A 21,964-nucleotide genomic window follows, 5' to 3' on the forward strand; every position below is an offset into this window, starting at 1 on the left:
GGGAACACCCTATATTCTGCGACGATATCTATAACCATTGACAATAAAATTCTGGCATCCCAGGTCCTTGGGAAGGACTCGATGTCTGGATAAAACAAACCAGTCAATAACACCTGTCTGGCTGTGTAAACAAGATAATAATAATAAATAAAATAAATTCATCGTTATTGGTGTTGTTGTTGTTCACCACTTAGAGTCTTTGGAGGAGGCGTTATATAAGAACATCTTAATTAATAAATAGTAAATATCTACATGAGCAGCCTAACCCAGGCTAGGGCAGCCCAGCCTGGGTTTGGCTGCTTGTGTGCAGCAGCGGGATCTGTGTGGATCCCAGTGCTGCCAGGCTTCCTAACCATCCCGGTGCTGCCAGCCTGCCTAACCCTACTTTTAACCCTGGCCTTTAGCCAGGGTTAAGCCGGCACTGGAATTGTGTGGGTGCTCGTGCTGTGTGCAGCCCAAGCATGCACAGAGTTGGACCCCTAGAGCGCCCAACTCCTGGGCGATTCTCCCAATGCACTGTGCTCATCACATGGTGCATTGTGGGAAATCCAGATGCCAGGATGCAGTGACCCAGCCTCCCAAGATCCGCGCTGCTCCAAGCAGCGTGGAGTGTGTGAGAGCACAATCTGTGCATCCCACAGCATTGGAGGATCACCTGGGGGTGGGGGGAAGGCAAGTTCAGCACAGCCTCCCCCACCCCCACCCACCCAGTGGTCGTGTGCATAGCCTTTTTCAATTGGTCCTCAGTATAATTGCCATATTTTCCCCAAACTCTTATATCTTTATCAGCATCATGAGAACAAGCAATTCAATAAGGGCAGTTTCTCCTACACTGTTGAGGAAAGCGGCGCCTATCAAATTTGGTCTTATAATGTGGCCAGCACAGGAACCCAGTCAGGAAAAACTTTGGCAACCCCAGCTCTCCACCAAACATACCAATTGTCATTTCCCCCCAGTCAAACTGCTCACCCGTGACACCCCTAAACACATGGCAGACTGCACCCGGTTCAATAACCAAACCCCCCAAGGGACTGCCCCATCACAACTGCATTTACATGGACAGGAAATGGAGGCTCAGGCATGAAGAAGCCTCAACACTTTCAGTTTTTTGAACAACAGAAGGCAGGATCAAGGGCTGGCTGTGTGCCTTCAACAAGGGCTGCAGCCAGTCCTGACTTGATGTACGTTGCCGGTGTTTTTGCTGGTGTTTTTATTTCCAACTAGCAATGGCGGCTTCTTTGTTCCAGATCTGCAGGGTGCTTTGCATCACAGTGGTCATCTTGCCGGTAGTCACAGGTATGGCTTCTTCTATCTGAGCAATTCCTTCAGAAAAATGGCCGATTGCTTCAGACAGCATATTCACAGTGGGATGGTAATTTGGTGACCAGGTCCTTGTCTTGCCTGCCTCAGGTCTGGGGGGTTTCTAAAAAGAGGGATCGAGCTTTCCTGGGAACTTGCGCCTCCTCGTGAGGAAGCAGGACTGTCCTTAAAGAGCCCTGGTGGGGTGCACGGCCTGAGGCAGATCAGCCAATGTGAGGCCCCCTTCCTGTTAATTTTAATGGAAGTTAAGAGCACAGGGTCTGGGGCAGTCACCCTGCTTGCCCTGCCTTGTGTGGAAGTGCATGTTCTCTCTCTCTAGACAAAGAGACCAACTCTGGTTATGCAGTAAATTAGGCCACACACTAGAGAGAAACAGGTGCCGAAGAATGTTGCTGCCGGAGGCAAAAGACAATATTACGTCCCCTGCAACCGCGGGTGGGTGCTCAGCATTCGCAGGTCTGAGGCAGTGGCAGCATACAAGCCCTCTTGACAGGCATAATGGCACAGAATTCCTAGGCTGATTCAGCATGGCAGGTGGGTAAGAGGGGAAAGAAGCTGTGGAACATGGGAAGCTGCCATATACTGAGTCAGACCATTGATCTATCTAGCTCAGTATTGTTTACACAGACTGGCAGCAGCTTCTCCAAGGTTGCAGGCAGGAATCTCTCTCATCAGCCCTATCTTGGAGAAGCCAGGGAGGGAACTTGAAACCTTCTGCTCTTCCCTGAGCAGCTCCATCCCCTGAGGGGAATATCTTGCAGTGCTCACATGTGGCCTCCCATTCAAATGCAACCAGGGCAGACCCTGCTTAGCTAAGGGGACAAATCATGCTTGCTGCCACAAGACCAGCTCTCCTCTCCGTCCCAGGTAAGTCCCAGCAGGATGAGGAAAAAGTGAATAGCATGCCCCAAGGGGGGAAGGAAGGGCTGTGGCAACAGGTGGCAGGGAGGTCCATGGGATTGCAGCTGGGCTGGGGGCCGGTACTTGCCACCCCCCTGTGCTCCTGCTTGCGCCTGCACTCAAAGTGACCACCTCATCTTGCCTCATGGAAGGACCACCCCTGGAGAGAGAAATGCAAAACAAAAAACAAGCCAGGCTGCTTTTAAGGTGTGGGGGAATATAACATTCTATTTCGGCTTGGAGAGGCTTTGAGGCTTTGGAGAGCATGACCTTCAGGTGTGCTAAGCTCTGCGCCCTTCATTTTCGCAATGAGGGATTGTACACATCAAACTGCTTGATATGGAGCTGAGCCATTGGCCAAGCTGCCCAGCTTGGTTTCCTCGGGCTGGTGAGGTCTCTGTTCTGGGGTCTCGAATGGAAGGGTCTTTCCCAGCCCCTTTTCTGGCTAAAGACGCCCAAGATTGAACTTGGGACTTCTATATATTCTAATTTTGCTCTTTCCTTTGTGTTGCTGGTGGTGGGGGTGGGGGTGTCCAAGCGTCTTTGCTTCAGAGCCACGTTGTGTTGAGTGAATTTCATAGAAACAGGAAGGGGGAAGGTCTGGGCTCAGTGGGGTATATCAGCAATGAGTGTAACACTTCCTGCCCACCTGTTAAAGATGGGCTGAGAGGACACATAGGCCCCTCTGGTGAGGGCAGGACGCACTGAGGCAGAGTAAACTGGACTTTTCACAAGATCATTTTGGAACAGAGTATGTTGCACCTTCTGCTTTTAATCTGCTGACAAACAAAACATTCCAAGACTAAAATAGACTTTGCTTAGTTTCTAAAATAAGCCCTGGGTGGAGACTGTGTGGTTGGATAGGGAACCTTTAGGGGTGCAGATGGTGGGAGTATAGAAGAGAAGGTGGAATATAGATTTACCCAAAAAACGAAAGTGCTCCTACCATTGTACTTGAAGGAAGCGGCTACCCTTGTGAAACAAGGAAAGATCCCAGTTAAACTGATAAAAGAAAAAGCCCAAAGGTCAGACAAAAGGTGAAACAGTGAGAACTTGCATTTTTGAACCATTGAGAGCAAACAAACTCATTCACACCCAAGGTCCTCTGTATCTGAGGGCTCCTGACTTCCCAATACCATCTTTTAAGGATACAACCGGGGTTGTCTTTAGGATGGGGCAAGCAGGGTGACTGCCACAGGCTCCGCTCATTTAACCCCCATTAAAATTAACTGGAAGGGGCGCTGCACTGACTGATTTGCCCTGGGCCCTCCAACCCTTCAGAGCTCTCTAAAGACAGCCCTGAATACCACAGTCCCTTACCACCTCTGGGTAGGCTGGTGGAGGGCCTGTCACCAACTGCTAGATAACACTGAAACTGCCACCTGGAAAACCATCCGTAGAGGAACAAAAATGCCACCAATGGACCTGTAAAAGGAGCAAAGAAGGGATACAGACGGAGACAAAGGTTCATCTTTTAGAGGACTGCCTAGTCACAAAGAGAGTGTGGAGGGGAGAAGCACTGGATTGGCCTGATCTACAGTGCCAATCCTGGGAAGTGAATCTGCTCAGGAGCTGATAACAGCAAGGTGATCAAAGAGCCATGAAACAGAATCAGGGGATAGGAAGCAAGATGGATCATCCTGTGGTCCATCATATGCATTATCAAGCTTCTGGTCATCAGAGCTATGATGTTCGAAAGGAGCAGGGGTAATCTGAAAGGCAGGAGATGGGAAACCAGTTGGGTGTGTCTCAAGATGTCCATTCGAAACAGGCATGCCAGTATGAAAATGGCACCACTTCATGTGGATGTTAGGAGCGCCCCACCCCCCGCCCCCAATTACCTGAGAGATAGGATTTCAGTTTTCATGCACATGTTTTTGCTGCATGTAATTTTCTGAGTTGCATAGTCTTATATTTCTTTTCCTTTACTTTTGAGTCAAAGCCAGTTGAAATTCAGGTGGGTCATAACACTGAGCCACCTAATGGCACAGCAAGGAAATGACTTGACTAGTAAGCCAGAGGTTGCCGGTTTGAACCCTCACTGGTCTGTTTCCCAGACTATGGGAAACACCTATATCAGGCAGCAGCGATATAGGAAGATGCTGAAAGGCATCATCTCATACTGTGCGGGAGGAGGCAATGGTAAACCCCACCTACCAAAGACAACCACAGGGCTCTGGGGCCACCAGGAGTCGACACTGACTCGACGGCACACTTTATTTTACTTTACATAACACTGAAAGTATTATATGTTGGAAAGTTAAAAAATGTAACAAAAGTATATGATGGAGAGAGTGAGGCTACTCTCACAATGGGGGAGAACCGGGCTATGGGAGCCTGCCCCTCCCCTTGAACCAGGTTAATGGAGCAAGTGCTCCGTTAACCTGGTTTTCTTGTGTGTGAGACGCCCTGCCCTGGCCTCTCCAGAATACCCCGTGCACTCGCGTGGGGTGTTCTGGGACTTCTGGTCGCCCAGGGCTAAGAGCCTGCTCGTGTGTGAAGGGCTCAGAAGCCCTCACGGTGCTTCACACTAATCGTGTGAAGCGCCTCATAGAGAGAGAGAATGTATAATGTGTATGATGATACACTACAGATGTAACAGCATTTATTATATACTTGTTAATTTATGGTTAATTTTTCTTTCTCTGCTTTGTAAGTATGTAATGTGCATTAATGATTTGCAAGACGTGAATTTTTGTATAATAAAGTAATTTAATCCTGTGTGGAGGGGAGAAGAAAAGAGAAGTAATCTGCAACATGTACTTCAGATCACACTCCCTAGGGCTGAACAATGAAACTGAAGCAGGTTCTGGAGCTAGGTCCTGTTCTATCCCAGTTCAGGCGGGGGGGGGGGGGGAGGCTGACAGCCAGGAGGTTGTCACCATTTGAGAGGCTGCCAGATCACAGACAAAGGCTTTAGAAATAGGTGAAGAGTAAGCCTTGCTTCGGGCACCACTTCTGAAGTGCCCCTGATTTGCCTTGTCTCCCTTTGCCTCACTTCGAGGGGACCCGCTTTGCTTCAAGCTGAACCCTTTGGAGGCTCAAAGCAAAGCTTTGCCCTCCCTCTTCAAACTACTGTACTTACCAGGACCAAGAGGGGTGATGAGAAAAGGCTCTAGACTTTCACTTTGCTCCCCTGCAAGTCAGCAAGCAGTCGTTCTGTGGCTTGATGTTTTAAAAGGAGACTTTTTAAGGTTTCCCCATGGAGTTCTAGGAAATGGTGTGGGTGCTCTTGGGACTTGCAGAGGCTATTCATGCGATGGGGCGAAAACGGGCTAGTGGGTGCTAGCCCAATTTCGGCCCATCATGTGAACCACCGGGCTTGGCTGTGAGCCCGGTGGTTCCTAGGTGGGTCACCCGCCTAAGTATCCCTCCCCTAAAACCAGGTATGTGGAGCGAGCACTCCGCAAACCTGGTTTTAAAGATTGTGAGTAGCTGCGGCATGGCTCCGCGCCGTGGTTATTCATGAGTAGACCCCCGGAGGGCAGGCTTTCCAGGGGTCTCACCAGTATGCCCTGCGCACTCGCGCAGGGCATGCTGGAGCTTCTGGGGGCCGCGCGGCCTCCGAGCTCCCCAGCCCCGGCCAGCTCCGTCATGGAGCCGGCAATTGTGTGGGCAGCCGATCCGGCTGCCCAGGGCTCCCTCCCTGCTCGTGTGTGAGAGGGCCTCTCTTAGCCCGCTCTCCCCGCTCACCCTTCTAAACCGGGTCTCACTGATCGTGAGACCCAGCTCATAGTCTTGTATGAGGTTACAGCAATGGTTGCAGCAATGGTTAAAAAAGTAATTTTGAGGGGTGGAGGGTGAGTGGTGGAAGTGGGCCAAAATGGCTGAAGGGTTCAGCCTCCTCCCACCCAACATGCTCCCACCCCAAAATAAATAAAATAAATAAATATAGCCCCCCACCCAAGATCTTGCACAGCCCTAGTATAGAGTAGAATTGCTGGCTGACATACTGTTCAAGGGCACATCAGCTCAGTAACATTGCATGCACACAAGTTGCACAACTGTGCAAATGGCTCCAACACAGAATTGTGTAAATGTCACACAAGAGTAAGTTGATTGGAAATAATGGGTTTGCTCTTGCCTGACCTCATTTACACAATGTTTGCATTTGTGCAATTTGCACAGTTGTGCACACAACATTACTGGCCTGATGTACCCTTGTGTGGTATGTCAGACCACTATCTTTTTTTCTTTGCAGACCTGAAATGACACTATCTCTTTTTCTTGACTATGCCTTTAACAGCTGCACGAAGAGCAGAAAGTCAACAGTGGAAGCTTTTTCCCATGTAGAGTTGTTGTTATAATAGGAACTTGTTGAATTTCTGCTCGATACAACAGAAGCAATCTCCCCATCTCAGATTAATTGCCAAATAGAGAAGAAATTTTCAGATCTAAGATGTGCATTTGTTGATTGAAGTTGCATCCCATCTTTTCTCAAAGAGCTCAAGATGTTATACATGGTCCAATGCTACCTTTGTAGTTGAGCTGAGATTTGAACTGGGGTCTTCACAGTCTTCTACACTCCCAGCTTACAGCATTTTTGTTCCATGGGCTAAATGCATGTCAATAGTATTGTCAATCAAACAACCAACTTTATTACGGTCAAAGACCAGCATAGGTAAAGGCATACAACTATCAATGAATATTAAAATGTCTAAAAACTATACAATATTTAGAATAATCTATAAGATATACTAAAGGGTAAAAGAGGGATAGCTGAAAAATAAGCGAAGACAGCTGATAAGACTAATAGAACTGATAAAACAACTAATATAAGCAATTTAGTGCAATCTATATAAAAATTGGTCTATAGAGAAATACAGCTCTAACGGGATGACTAATAAAATGGAGGTAAAACATAGTTAAATATACCTGTATAGGTACATATATAACTATAAGTTAAAAGCATCTAAGATAGTAACAGTATTTAAAAAGACATGTTAGAATAAATTGGTCAGTAGTTAAAATCACGGGCTATGGGCTGGCAGTCAGGGTCCGACGGATCTTGCTCGCTGCTGCGCAGAACCTAGCAACATTGTACGTGAAGGTTCGCTTTTCATTCGAGAGCAGCATCTTACTGTAGGCTTGATTGGAGCGGCCGGGGTAGTTGCAAAGGAGAGAATAGTATTGTCAAATAACAAGAATAAAATGGCTGAATATTATTGTTGCATTTCAATTCCAGTATTGTACAAAGAAGTGATTTCTCTGCAAATTTTTGTTACAAATGGCGTTTTTCTGTACGATTGTGAGTGTCAAAGATAATGACAATTTAAAAGGTAGCTGAACCCGCACAGAGCATCTGTGTGCTAGGACTTGGCTGCCTTACTTGCCCCTGGCCACAAGCCCTGTTTTATTGCTCAGTGTCAGCCACCCACTCTCAGCTGCCCCCTCCCACTCTCTCACTCACTTGCCCTCTCCCCGCCACTCGCTTACTCACCCCTTCACTGCCACTTGCTTGCTCACTCCCTTCTCTCTCACTCACTTACTCACTCGCTTACTCACTCGCCCCCTCCCTGCCACTCTCACTTACGCCCCCTCCCCACCACTTGCTCACCCCCTCCCTGCCACTTGCTCACCCCTTCCCTGCTGCTCTCTCACTCTCGCTTGCCCCCTCCCTGCCGCTCGCTTGCTCACTCCCTGCTTGCTCACTCACTCACCTCTCCCCACTGCTCACTTGCTCACTCACCCCTCCCACTTTCTAAATGGGGGGAAACTTCACCTGCAGACTTTCTGCTTGCCATGCAGCTGTTAAAGACATAGGAGTTTTCCCAAGAAAGAAAAAGGTAGCAATTCTGCTTTGAACCTACATCTAAAGCTCTTGCCTGTGGTCTAGCCATCTCTCAGATGACAACCTCCTGGTTGTCAACCCTCATCTTCTACTGCACCTACCTTTTCCACTTAATTTGGAAGGTCTCTACTTAAAACCACCTTTTTGTCTTCATGATGGTTTCTCTCCCTTCTCCTTAAGTGCTTAAGCTGTTTCCCAGTTAGCATTTAGTCATCATCAGGCTTCTAGTCATCATCACTGTTAAACGCTTTCCATCTTCTCTCATCTTACCGTGGGCCAGAACACATGAGTAGTGGGAGGGTTCACATGGCAGCCATTTAATGAGCATTGGCCTTCTATCTCCACATAAGAACAGCCCTGCTGGATGAGGCCCAAGGCCCATCTGGTTCAGCTTCCTGTTTCCACAGTGGCATACTGGATGCTTCCAGGAAGCCCACAAGCAGGAGATGGACATGCCCTTTCTTCTGACATTGCTCCCCTAAAACTAGTATTCAGAAGCTTCCGCTTGGTGATCCTTGTTGACCTTGCTGTCCTTTGCCAATTTAAAGTGCCTTTGAGTGATTTGGGGGTGGGAGGGGTTCAAAAAATTTCCAGAGTTTCGATCTGCTCATTCTTCTTGGCTATATTACAGGATTTTTTGTGTGATTTTTAAAGCATTTTTTGGGGGGTATTTTCCATTTATTTTTAGGCCTTTTTGCGGTCATGGTTCCCCTAACCCCCTGTTTCCCATAGATTTTAATGCCTTGCCAACTGCGCATTTGCCAACAGTGAGGTTTTGCCAGAACGGAACCTTAGCGGTTGGCAAGGAGTGACTGTATTTCCAATTGCTCTTTCATCAACCTTTGAATTTTGCAAATTTTTCTATTTGGATTTTCATCTCAAAATTTCCCAGTTTAGATGTCTGAATTAAATTTGAGCATCAACGTTTGAAACTGACCTGTAATGTTATGTCAAAAGGATTAAGTTAATATAAAACCTGTCTGAATGTTGCTGTCCATTAGTCAGTGCTGTTGCATGTCAACAATCAACTGTTGTTAGATACTGAGGTCTTTCACGTGATCTTGAGACTACTGCTGGGTACGCTGCGGGGAAGGCAGGAACTCACCTGCCTTCCCTGGTGGACAAGGAGTGGCTGCCCTCTGCTCTGCCGTGCTGTGTGAGCACACACATCCCAAAGTGCCCCAGGGAACAAACGCAGTGGCTGCTCTCATTAGAGCAGATGCTACACTCGGCACGGCTACTCCTTCCCTTAGGGCTAAATGCCAGGTGAAAAACTCAGGCTTGGCATAGGGGCAGCGCCGGGATTGGGCTCGATCCCAGCACGCCACACGTGCAGCCCAGCCCACTGCCCTAGCCTCATTGCCTGCTATGTGTCACACACTGTCAAAGACTGTCAAAGACCCTGAGATGGGTCAGATGGCACCGTCCCACCCAGCACTTGGGCCCAGCATATTATCGAGGGTGGGTGGAGGAAACACTATCCAACCCATCCCCCACCTCCCACATGATCACTTTCCCCTCCTTCTACCTAGGTTTTTGTAAGCACACAACTGAAAATCAGGAGCATGCACAGCTCCCAAAGCTGGGCAGGATGCTTCAACCCACTTTTCACTTGTGAGAGCTGGCCCACTGATTGCTCCAGCATACCATCTATCAGATACTGTCAAATGTACTGCTGCTGCAAACCTTGGATGTTAAATATTGAATATCTAGTATTCATGGATCATTTGCACACCTAGAGGATACTTGCCATAAAACATCAAAGTAGGGATGTGCGAAATGTTTCGGATACAAAACGTTTTGTACCCAAAACAGCCCGTTTCGGGTGTTCTGTAGACAAAACAAAACACCCATTTTCCAGATCCAAAAGTTGTGTATACAAAACAAAACATCCCTGTTTGGGCTACAAAACGTTTTGTTGTTTCGGACCTCCATTTTGTGGTGATCTCTGAGTCAGTCTCCATTTTGTGTTTGACATCTCTGTGAATTTCCTGCCCTGCCAGCCTTCCGATCGGTGACCTAAAGCATGGGCTGACCTGCTGGCTCTTTTGCTTCTTGCCACTTTTTACTCACCCCACATTGGCCAGGGGAAGGGTCGAAGAAGGGGCAAGGGTGGGCGGGAGTTCAAGGAGGGGTTTTCAATTCATTCAGCAAGTTAGTAGTCACCATTCTGCCTTTCTGCCTCATTGAAGAGAGAGAGAGAGAGAGAGAGAGAGAGAGAGAGAGAGAGAGAGAGAGAGAGAGAGAACTAGTTTGCAGCATTGTATTCCCCAAGTTGCCATGATGCCATGCCATTGCCTATGCCTGCCTTGTTGCCAGCCTGAGCCCAGCCTGGGATTGGATTGAGGGGCAGAAGAGTGGGTTGGGTGGTAGTGCCCCAATGAGTGCCTGCCAGTCTGCCATTACCCAGATTCCAAAGGAACTGGGCAAAGGGCTGATTATTTTTGATTTGTTATACGTGTCTTTAAGATTTTTTCTTATAGGGAATAATGGAGGTTACAGCAGCCCCATAACTCCACTTGGGGGGCACTGGGGTGGCCCAGAGCGAGTGGTGGTATAGTGCACAGAGGGTGCCAACCACCCCCATGGGTTGCTAACCCACGGGGTGCTAGGTTCTGTTGTTTCTGTGGTGTTCTGAGTGTAGATTCTCTGGTAGCATATGAGAGTGGATTCTTGTTTTTCACTGAAAATCTCATATGCTATGAGAGAATCTACACTGAACACCTCAGAAACAACAAAACCCAGTACCCCACGGGCTTGTGGGTATGGGGGTGGTTGGCACCCTATGTGCACTACACAACCATTCACTCTGGGCAACCCAGTGCCCCCCAACTGGAATTATGGGGCTGCTGAAACCACCATTATTCCCTATGGGAGAAATCTTAAAGACATGCAAACTTCAACAAATCACAAAAAAATCAGCCCTTTGCCCAATTCCTTTGAAATAATTCTGGTAGCTTCCTTGCCCCCATTGGTCACTACCACCCACCACACTCCATTCTGGGCTGCCCCGTTCCCCTTGATGTGAAGTGATACATATGCTGGAATCCCCATTATTCCCTATAGGAAAATTCTTAAAGATGTGTAAATTTAAAAAAAATCACCAAAAAATCAGCCCTTTCCCAATTCCTTTGAAATTTGGGAAACAACAAACAGAAGTACTTTTTCACACAACGCATAATGAACTTGTGGAATTCTCTGCCACAAGATGTGGTGACAGCCAACAAACCGGATGGCTTCAAGAGGGGTTTGGATAACTTCATGGAGGAGAGGTCTATTAACGGCTACTAGTCAGAGGGGTATAGGCCACCTCCAGCCTCAAAAGCAGGATGCCTATGAATACCAGTTGTGGGGGAGTAACAGCAGGAGAGAGGGCATGCCCTCAACTCCTGCCTGTGGCTTCCAGTGGCATCTGGTGGGCCACTGTGAGAAACAGGATGCTGGACTAGATGTGCCTTGGGCCTGATCCAGCAGGGCTGTTCTTGTGTTCTTATGTACAGAGGGAGCAAATTTAGACACACACTGGCCTAGTTAGAACAATTATTCAAATCCAGGTTTAATGTAGGTTACCAACATTAGTGTAATTATGTGAACCAAAGTGGTTTATGGCCTGAGATTAATCTGAGATTCCTGCCCTGGCATGGGTTCACATAACCTAATAGTGACATTGGTTACTAATGTTGGTAACCTACATTAAGCCTAGATTTTGACATTTGTGTGAACCAGGCCCCTGTGGGGGATGAAACCTAAGGGAGAGGGGAAAGCCATATCACCTGTGAGTCTTGTCGGGAGAGATGAGTAATTTTTCTGGGCCATGGATTGGCTCAGAAAATGACCCAACATCATCTAAAAATTTTCAGAAGACCTTGACTCATTTCTGAACTGATCCAAGGTGGGCTTTGAAAGTTTGCCCAGCTCCAGTTGTCAGGCAGAAAGGCAGGATATAAATATATTGCATAAATAAATATTCCCACCCCCCAATGTCTCTTTTTTCTTCTTTTTGCAGGTGTGAATGCCACAAGAAACTTCAGTGACCCTCAGAATGGTAAAATAGAATTCTCAACAAAACCCCAGTTTTATAGTCTCCCATCCAAACATTAAACAATGCCATTCCTACTTAGCAAAGGGAATAATTCATGCTCACTACAAGACCAGCTACCATCCCCTCTTAAATCATGGCACCACATGATGTCTGGCCCACATGATGTCTGAACCATAAAGAAATGTCTGTCTTTATGGGCAGTTTCACAACTATTACTTATAGAGGCTATTCTCATGATGCAGGGAAACCGGGCTAAAGAAGCCCAGTCTGGGTTTTCCCCATCGTGAGAACCAGTGGGCTCACAGGCGAGCCCGGTGGTTCTCTGGCGGCAAGCCCGCCAAAGTAGTCCCCCCCCCCCCCTTAGCCCAGGTTAGGAGAGCAAGCACTCTGCTAACCTGGGTTTTCTGATTGTGTGCTGCCACAGCGTGACTCCACGCCATGGCGACACACGAGGACACGACCCCCCCCCCGGGAGGTTGCAAGCAGCTTCCCAGGTTCGGAGGTCTCTTCAGGATGCTCTGCGTGCTCTCAGGGCAGGGGCGTAACTATAATCGGGCAAGGGGAGACAGTTGTCTGGGGGCCCACTGCCTTGGGGGCCCCCTAGAGGCAAGTCACATGACTGACTCCCCCAGCCACGCACCCGCCCGGGCTTCCTTCAGTTGTATTCATCCTCCGAAATTGATGTGAGTGTTAAGACCTGGAGCTACCAGAATAGCATCTCTTTCTCTAGTACCTTTAAATGACTTACAGTGTCCGCAATTTACAAAACCTTTTTTAAAGTAATTGAGGATGATGTTCTATTGTGGCACATAGGATAGAGATATATAAATTTTACTATGCTTTTTGTTACCACTATTCAGCCTCATTTAAGATCTCTTTACTTCATGAGCTGAGCTTCAGTAAGGGGGGGCCATCTTAAAATCTTTTCTCTGGGCCCACTCCAACCTTGCTACGCCCCTGTCTCAGGGGGCATCCTTGAACCTCTGGGGGCTCTGTGGCCTCCGATCCCCACTGCCCTTGTCAGCTCCGTGACGGAGCTGGCAGTGGTGTAGGGGGCCGATCCAGCCGCCCAGCTACGAGTGGTTGCTCATCTGTGGAGAGAGCGGGCTAAGCCTGCTCTCCCTGCAGAATCCCCTCAGGTGCTTCATACCGATTGTGTGAAGTGCCTCATAGTTTTGTTCCAACTTCTGCCTCTGAAATCCTCATGCAAAATCTTGATTGGTTAGAATGAAGATGCCTAATGCAATCTTTGCACTACACAGAGTGTTTTTACTGTATCTGCTTCAGCCTGGCTCTACTCTGCCTTCTATTCCAGACAAACAACAATCAGTCTGTTGAATTCCAGACTCAAGAGCTTTCTTAATAGGGACCATTAGTGAAACCACGGGGTTTTTTGTGTGTAATCACAGCTGTGGGGCTCTGTAAGATTTATATTTCTGGAAAGATGTGGGCCTTTTCGCAGCCTCGTTCCAGTTAAATCACTAAAGAGACAAATAGATTTATATTTTTATATTGTCCTATATATTTATTGTCCTTCATCTTAAGACCTCAGGACAGTTAACAACAAGATAAACAATATCTCTCTTTTCCTTCCCTTTCCACATTGCATCTTTTGTTCGGGCACAGAGTCTTCACTGAACATGACACACACACGCTTCATTGCTGCAAGGTGGGGCAGCAAAGTTACCTTCAGTTGCCCTTCTGGGACAAATTTGGTCAAAAAGGTTGCAGAGAACAAGAACTGGACAGAAGAGGAATTGAAGAAGGAGCCCAGAATCAATATTACAAACAATTCAACATTTAAAGTAATAAAGATAACAAAACTCCAGTATGCCGACAGTGGCATCTATTTCTGTAAGAGTGCTAAGGAGGAGGAGAAGAAGTGCTGTGGCACTGAGCTGAGAGTAATGGGTAAATATTCAATTTCTAAAATATTCCCTTCCTGTATTTTGAAAGCCATATAAGGAGGTGTGTGAGCAATCCTAAGGCAAAACCCTTCCTTAAAGCCCATTTTGTGTACCCATAGCCACAGGTTCCCAAGGAAAATAAATCTGGCATCTTGGATTCCATCTGACCCTGTATGCAGGACTGTACTTGGTGTTTTGTGTTATTATATAATCCCTGCATATGTACATACATGAATACTGCGCTTGCATGGCATAATGGATTATATAGTCTACTAAAGGATGCTTCCACCAAACCATTTAACATTTCAAAGAAGGAAAGAAAAGGTACATCACAGCTGGATGTACCTGAAAGTTCCATTGTTCCTGGGTAGATGTTTTTCACAGCCAAGTATGATAGGGAATTGGCACATCAAGGAATTGGGGCTGATCTTCTTTTCTTTTTAAGGTGTCAGCTCCTTTGAACAAGTGAAGAATCGAAATAACCTGAAAGATACCATAATCTTGATCCAGACCATTCTTCTTGTTCTATTTGTGAGCATCCCTGTGTTCCTAACTTTGGGAAAGGTGAGTGTATTGGGTACGCCTACCAACATGCCTAATTCAAACACTGCTGAATATATCAATTGCTGCTCCAGCCCGATATTGCAGACAATACAATGAAGCTATTCCCATGATTAACGGAAAGTGGGCTAAGGGAGCTTAGCTCGCTTTCCATTGATCGTGGGAACCACCAGGCGAGCCCAGTGCTCCCAAGGTGGCTAGCCCGCCTAAAACAACCTCCCCTTAAATTAGGTCAATGTTTTTATTTATTGCCCCGCCTTCTTTATAGAAATAGGGGGCAAGATCCAGATCAAGTTAGTCATGACTAAGTTCTATGGAAATTAATGGGACTTAAGCTAGTCATGACAAACTTGTCCCATTGATTTCAGTAATGCTAATCACAACAAACTAGTCCGGATGTTTTTATAATATAATAAATAGTACACCCCAAAAACATTCTGAACAAACTCAGCACAATTGACTAATTAAATGTTGAGGCTTTGCTCTTGGTAGCAGCAGCCTGACCAAACTGGGAGGTCTTAGCATTACATTTTCTGAATGACTGCAAAATGGGGCCCGAGGCTTGTCTTGGGGGGGAATTTTTCCCATATCATGGGAAAGGTCTTGCTGTGTACTTTCCCCAGTCTCATCTTTCAGCTAGATAGAATCTTGAGCAGAACTTCCCTGGTTAATCCTAGCACTTTTAAAAATTAAAGGGCAAATGCCTGGCAGAAAAGAAATGTCTTCAATAAGGTTTTGAAGGCTGAAAGGGAGGAGGCAGACCGAATCTGGCAGGAGAGAGAATTCCCAGGTGAAGGGGCAGCAACAGAGAAAGCCCTTCCATGGGCTCTAGTACTATGGACCTCTCTGAGACCAGGGACCGAAAGAAAGGCAACCTGAGGAGATATCACAGGATGGGACAGGACTGGCCGGGAGAGGTGCTAAGCCCTGAAGGGATCTATGTGGTTGCTAAGAGTCGACACCAACTTGACAACACTTAATCAATCAATCAAATATTCATCATATTTGTATTGCCTAGTATGACATTACAGTGGTCTTATAGGCAAGAGTTCAGGTGTTGATATGGATACTGTATGTAGGACTGAGCATGGTAGGTGGCAAGCCATTCATGGATTTAGAGAAGCTAAAGTGCCTTCTCTGGGACATAGTAATTCATATGAATCACCCACGCGATCCCAGGTTACTTTGTTATTCAAACGAGCCTTCTTGGTTAAGACCAGGGGTGGCTCCAGGTTTCAGGAGGCCTTCACTAAGATGCCCTCTCTAGGTCCTTCCTACCTGGGTGGCCTCTAAGAGTATCATACTGCCACCACCATATGCAAACTGAGCTAACTGGTACCTCTTAAAGTGGTGATTCTCTTATATTTAGCAGGCGGAGAGCAACTGGCCCTATCCAACCCCAGCACAGCATCCTTCCCATGACTATTGCTGGTGTCTATCTTGTGTTTATTTTTAGACTGTGAGCCCTTTGGGGATAGGGAACCATCTTATTTTTTAATTTGTTATTATCTATGTAAACTTTTGTTGAAAAGCGATATATAAATAGTAGTAGTCGTTGTCATAGAAGTAGTATATGAAGACCATGGGCAGAGGGGTGGTTTGAGAGATCAGCAGTGGGCCCAGGTGCAGGTCTAGGGCCCTTGACAGCTGATGGCCCTAGTTAGGACAAAAGAAAATCACCATCAGAGGTGCTCAGGCATAAAAGAGAAAGTAAAGGAGGATTGTTGTGAAATAGGTTGGTTTAAGAGGCTGGAGACAGATTATTTTTGGATTGGAACCAAAATTTCTTCAAAGTGAAATTTGAAAGAGAATTTCAGGGCTCTTCCCAAGGAGAAACAAATTCAAAGAAAATTCCAGGGTTCCTCTCAAGGAGAAATGTCAGAAAATTTGCTCAGATGGCATCTCCATATCCTATGGAAGAGAATCAAAAGTTGTTTTAAGCTTTGCTTTGCTTTTGCCCCACTGCCTCTTGACAAATCTGATCTGGTCCCACTGCCTGTGGCCCAATGTACAGGTCTTCAAAATAATACAAAACCTTTCAAACCTTCCTTAACCAAAAGCGAAAGTGGGAATGAGTATATACACTGCAAGCAATGATTCCCCATTTCAAACTATTTTCAACATTCTGAAATTAAAAGAACACAAATCTCAATTCAATGAACATTTATGTTTCTGTTGCCCATCAGTAGATATTTAAAGACTTTCTTAACATAGCAGTTTTAACAAAATGAAGATAGCAGTATGCTAAAATAGGACTGGCAGAATTAAAGGAAAGGATGTCTGTCTAGCACATTTCAGGCCTTTTCTTTTCAGATAGAGATCAAGTCACATGATTATATTCCTTCTTTTTCTTTTAGGGTGACGGGAGGGATATGTCTGCTGAGGACCACACTTATGAGGTGAGCAGCAAAAGAGGTGGTTAAACAGAAAAGAGGTATATGCCTTAGTTTTTCCCCTGCCAAAGAGAGAAATTGTAGCAATATATATCATGTTCCACCAAGGCTGGGACAAAGAGCCTGGCTGTGTGCTGTTGGTAGGACGGAAGTCAGAGAAGGGATGGGGAAACTACTGCAATGGCGAAAAGCTCCTAGGACAAAGAGGCCTGGTTCACACACTCATTCGAATCTAGGTTTAATGTGGGTTACCAACATTAGTGTGATTGTGTGAATCCATGCCAAGCTGGCTTATGGACCAAAATGAATCAGAGATTCCCACCTTGGAGTGAGTTCATACAATCACATTGTGGTTGTCTTTGGTATATACAGGAGGGGTTTACGTTTGCCTCTTCCCGCACAGTATGAAATATTGGGAAACATACCAGCAGGGATTCAAACCAGCAACCTCTGGCTTGCTAGTCAAGTCATTTCCCTGCTGCGCCATTAACTCGCATTAAACCTAGACTCAAATTCAGAGGCATAGGAAGCTCACTGTCGAGTGTGGAACGCACAGAGAAAGATTGAAATCACCCCAACTCCAGTGGTGCAGGAGTAAAGTGCTGAGTGTAACAAGCAAAAGGGCAGCGCACTCCATGCATGGAAAGCAGGGGTAGACGAGTGACTCTGGCGGCCCCCAAAGGTGTGGGAGAAAGAGGGCCCCCCAAAATTCTCGGGACCATGTTCATCCCCCCCATGCTCAATGGAAGCCACGTGCCTGCTCAAGCTATTGTGTGAGCCAGGGCAGGGTGTGGCTGTGAGGGAGAGCAAGCACATGAGAGTGTACAAGAGGGCTTATATCAGGCATCCCCAAACTGCGCCCCTCCAGATGTTGCTGAACTACAACTCCCAGAATACCCAGCCACAAAAAATTGTGTCTAGGGATGCTGGGAGTTGTAGTTCAGCAACATCTGGAGGGCCGCAGTTTGGGGATGCCTGGCTTATATGAATGGGGGTGTGAAAATATTTGTGTATAGTGTAGTCTGTCTGAGGTAGTGCAAATCAGGTGTGTGTGTGTGTGTGTGTGCATGCACGTTTGCGTGTGTGTGATAGAGAGAGAGCGAGAGCGCGAGCACATTAATGGAGAAAGGACACAGAAAAAGATATAGCCATCAAAAGCCGGGGTGGTCCTTTTGTGAGGCAAGGTGAGGCAGTTGCCTCAGGCAGCAGATTATTGGGACACGAGTAGAGCAACAAGATCCGCCCCCAACAGTTGCCCTTGGAGGGACTAGTCTGACCCTTGCAAGCTTTGCAAGGAGTGCCTCTCTCCACATTCCTTGCAAAGTTTGCAAGAAGCACAAGGAGAGAAGAGGACTGGCTGCTGGCAATCTTCCCTCCACCCTGTCCTCCATGCCACTTTCCAAGCTTGCAAAGGTGGGTCCTGAAAGGGGGTGTTGAGGCAAGGGAGCTGCTGCCATATCTCAGGCCACTCCTGGCAAAAGCTACCTATGTGGCTCTCCTCTTGTAGTTCTCTAATGTCATCCATCCATTCATTCATTCCCCACCTTTCCACTGGCATGCACAAGGCAGCCAATAAAGCAAAACTGCACAAAGCAACTGCAAAATATCTATACAAAAGCATGACAACAAATGTGATAATCATGCTGAGTTTGTACCGGCTGAGAAGGAGGCTTTCATTCAGTGCATTTCAAGGACATATACCCAGAGGACAGCAAAAACGAGTTCCCTGGTTCCACTACTCCCCCTGTGTGCCCACGCCATCCTGCACCTGGGAAGGGTCTCCCTGCACTAGCTTCCCCCCTATTAAATGTGGCCATTGCTACTCCAAGGGGGACATGCACATATCAACAGCTGCACAACCCAGTGAGACACAGAGAAAGCTGGCCGCCCCAGACAATCTTCTGTTGCCCCAGCTTCTCTTCCCCACCCCCACATGTCATGCCCTGAAGGACAGGGCCTCCTCGTGACACCATTCACCCCAGAAGAGCATCACTCTGCAGGCATCCGGCATGGGGTTGCCATTTGTCAGAGATCCACATTTCAACAATATCATTGTGTGTGTTGATCACTTCAGTCAGTCTGTTTATGCTGAGGGATTTGCTAACTCACCCATGGACGTCCCATGGACCAGCAACGTCCCATGGACCATAGAGAAGACAGCTCCACCGAGGGCCACAAACAAGAGTAAGTGCCCATCGCCTTGCAGGGTCAGTGCACTGATGCACCTTTGGACTGTGCCAGCACACTAGGTAACCTACCCAAGCCAGTGAACACTCATGACTCCTTTGGACCAGAACTAAAACAGATGGTGCCTGTGAAGGAAGCATTGGACCACTTGAGTGCCACACCAGTGCCCCTCGGGCCAGCAGTGTGGGTGCAAGTAGATGCTCCTCCCCCCCGCTTAAATCAGCAAGAGTTGCAGTCCTCCAGCTGGCCTGCCGGAGATTACCTGAATCCTGCCCAGAACTCAATTCCCACATCGACCTTATGACATCCCACAGACCAGCATAAGATCAAGGTCATGTTGTGGAATTTGGCAGGGTGTCTCCATTCCAGAGATGCAGATTCCACCAACTTCATCTCTCAATTCGACATAATTCTGGTGCAAGAAACCTGGTCAGTGGATGACCTTACGCTCAATGGCTACCACTCATACATGGTGTGGGTGGTACCTGGCCATGGGAGGCTCAAAGGAGGACTGGTGATATTAGTCTTCACCACCCTATGGGTAACAACACCCCTTACCTCGCTCAAACAATAGGCTATGGCTATTCTAATCCACTTTGGTCCTAGCTCGCTATTAATAATCAACACGTACCTCTCACCACAGCAACAGAAACCCGAAATCAGCCCTGTCTGGGCTGAACTTGAACGCTTTACAAATGGATCACCATGACTGTGAGAAGGCAGCCATTTTATTTCTTCCATGTAGAGTGACAGAGCTTCTATTTCCTGTGACACTTTCCTCCCATGTTTCATTCCCCATTTTTTCTCCTGCAGGGCTTGACAGTTGAACTAGCCGATACATATGAAGACATTGGTAACTACCAGGACAAAACAGAGAAGTGGGACCTTGGGGAGCATCCCTGTGAGGAGTGAAAAGTTTCACAACTGTCCCAGCAGTGCTTGACCTTACTGGCTTGACCAATGGGGCCAGAGCTCTGACCGGCATGTCCCAGTGTGAAATTCCCTTTGACTGCTGCAAGACACCTCCCATATCTTGGAGACACTGGGGGAATTTGATGTATCTACCGCTTGCTTGCCATCTCTATCATCAGCTGAACTATTAGAACAAAATGCACTGCACACCAGATTCTCTGGGTCTTGAAGTTATTCATAGGAGTAAGGGGAAGACTGAAATGGCTTGCAAAAACTTGCCACTTCCAAATTTGAATGGTTCCCCCATCCTGCTATTCTCAGTTATGGAAGCTCTTTGGATTTAGGATCTGTTTAGGAAAGCTAGATATAGAAGCATTGGCCTTTGGCAAACTGATTTCTAGCCTTAATGCTTTAAAATTCACCAGCAAGGCTTCAGAGATAGGGCAGACGCTACTTTGAGCTTTTACTCAGTCCTTTGTTTTTGCAGTAGGGGTGTACAGAACCTGTTCAACTTGAACCGAGTTACAGTAGATTCAAACTGACCTGGTTTGACCAATTCAAACTTGAACCGGACTGGCCTAAAAAAAGGGTGGCTGGTCTGAGTTTGAACCGAACTGAGCCTGGTCCATTGTGGACCAATTCATCCCTTATGTGGAGCGGTTATGTCCTTGAAAGTCAGGTGCTATTGAGGCATTATCCCATGTGTTATTATACTGTAGTTTCTACAGGGACTTTTGTTATTAATTAATAGTACATTCATGGCTGACTAGCAATGAGATGAGCTTGGCAAGACCAGATACTACTATTATGGATATACTGCTCTTCAACCAAAGTTCTCAAAATGGTTTACATAGAAAAATAAATAATACATGAATAAGATGGCTCCCTGTCCCCAAAGGGTTCACAAACTAAAAAAGGAAATTAAGGCAGATACCAGCAACAGCCACTGGAGGGATGCTGTGCTGGGTCTGGATAGGGCACCTCTTAGCAAATTACCCTGGCCGCCCAGATGAATTGTATGTTAGCTGTTTCTTATCTGATAGCAATGACAAAATTACTCATGCAGTCGCTAAGTTTTGCCTTGTTGCTATTAGAATTTGAAGTTAGAGTTTATCTGTATAGCTAGATTTTATAAGGTTCACGAATACCTGGATTCCTTTATTGTTTCTGTTCAAGCTGTATGTATATATTTTTCTGTTCAGCAACCAAAAACACACAGGACTGAGCTGAAATTGTGAACCAGTTTGAACCAGATTGATGGTTCAAGGGGCTATGCTTGTAAAGGGGAATCCAGTGAGGATTCCTTTTTACAAGCAAAAGGGAATCCTGCCTTTAAAAGGCTTCTTAAGGCAGCCAGTGGGGGGGACGGAAGAGGGCACCTTATCACTGCTGCTGCCGGCTCCTCTGCTGCTCTGGCTCCTGTGCTGTGTGCGCACACACACACCAGCACAGCCCGCACAGCATTGGTGCACATGCTAGGCTGCACTGCTATGGTGGAGTGCCAGGGTTTAGAGGAGCTGGAACAGCAGTAAGATGCCCTCTTGCTGCCACCCCGGTCACTCTAAGAAGCACTTTAAGGGCAGGATTCCCCTTTGCTTTACAAGCTTAGCCCCTCAGACCGTCAAACCAGGTTGACCCGGTTCAATCAAACAGACTGGACTGTTTGACCGAACCAGTTCACAGCCTGGTGATTCGGTTCGAATTCAGTCTGAATTTGAACTGAACCACAAGAAATGGTTCCATGCACACCCCTATTTTGTAGCTCTGTTTCATCTCAGTAAAATTTGTGTGAGAACTTCTCAGTGGATTGTGTCCCTGATTGTTTCAAGAGAGGAGAATTTCAAAATTAAAAAACTTTTCAAAATTAAAAAAGAATTCTAATACTGTTTTTTCCGTGAAATTTTGAATTAATGCATATATTCATTTCAGCTCTCGAGCCAATTTTATTTTT

The 21,964-nt window shown here is 46.7% G+C and overlaps 1 protein-coding gene across 1 annotated transcript; it reads left to right on the plus strand.

Moving 5' to 3' along the window:
- The first annotated feature begins 1,163 nt into the window (after positions 1–1,163).
- On the plus strand, positions 1,164–21,964 carry CD79B (CD79b molecule). The gene is made up of 6 exons (XM_053259002.1): positions 1,164–1,296; positions 12,018–12,056; positions 13,680–13,964; positions 14,406–14,524; positions 16,879–16,920; positions 19,915–21,964. The coding sequence occupies exons 1-6, from the start codon at positions 1,227–1,229 to the stop codon at positions 20,011–20,013; spliced, it is 654 nt and encodes a 217-aa protein (XP_053114977.1). The 5' UTR covers positions 1,164–1,226; the 3' UTR covers positions 20,014–21,964.

This window comes from Hemicordylus capensis, chromosome 6 (assembly GCF_027244095.1).
Source record: "Hemicordylus capensis ecotype Gifberg chromosome 6, rHemCap1.1.pri, whole genome shotgun sequence".
Taxonomy (NCBI): Eukaryota; Metazoa; Chordata; class Lepidosauria; order Squamata; family Cordylidae; genus Hemicordylus; species Hemicordylus capensis.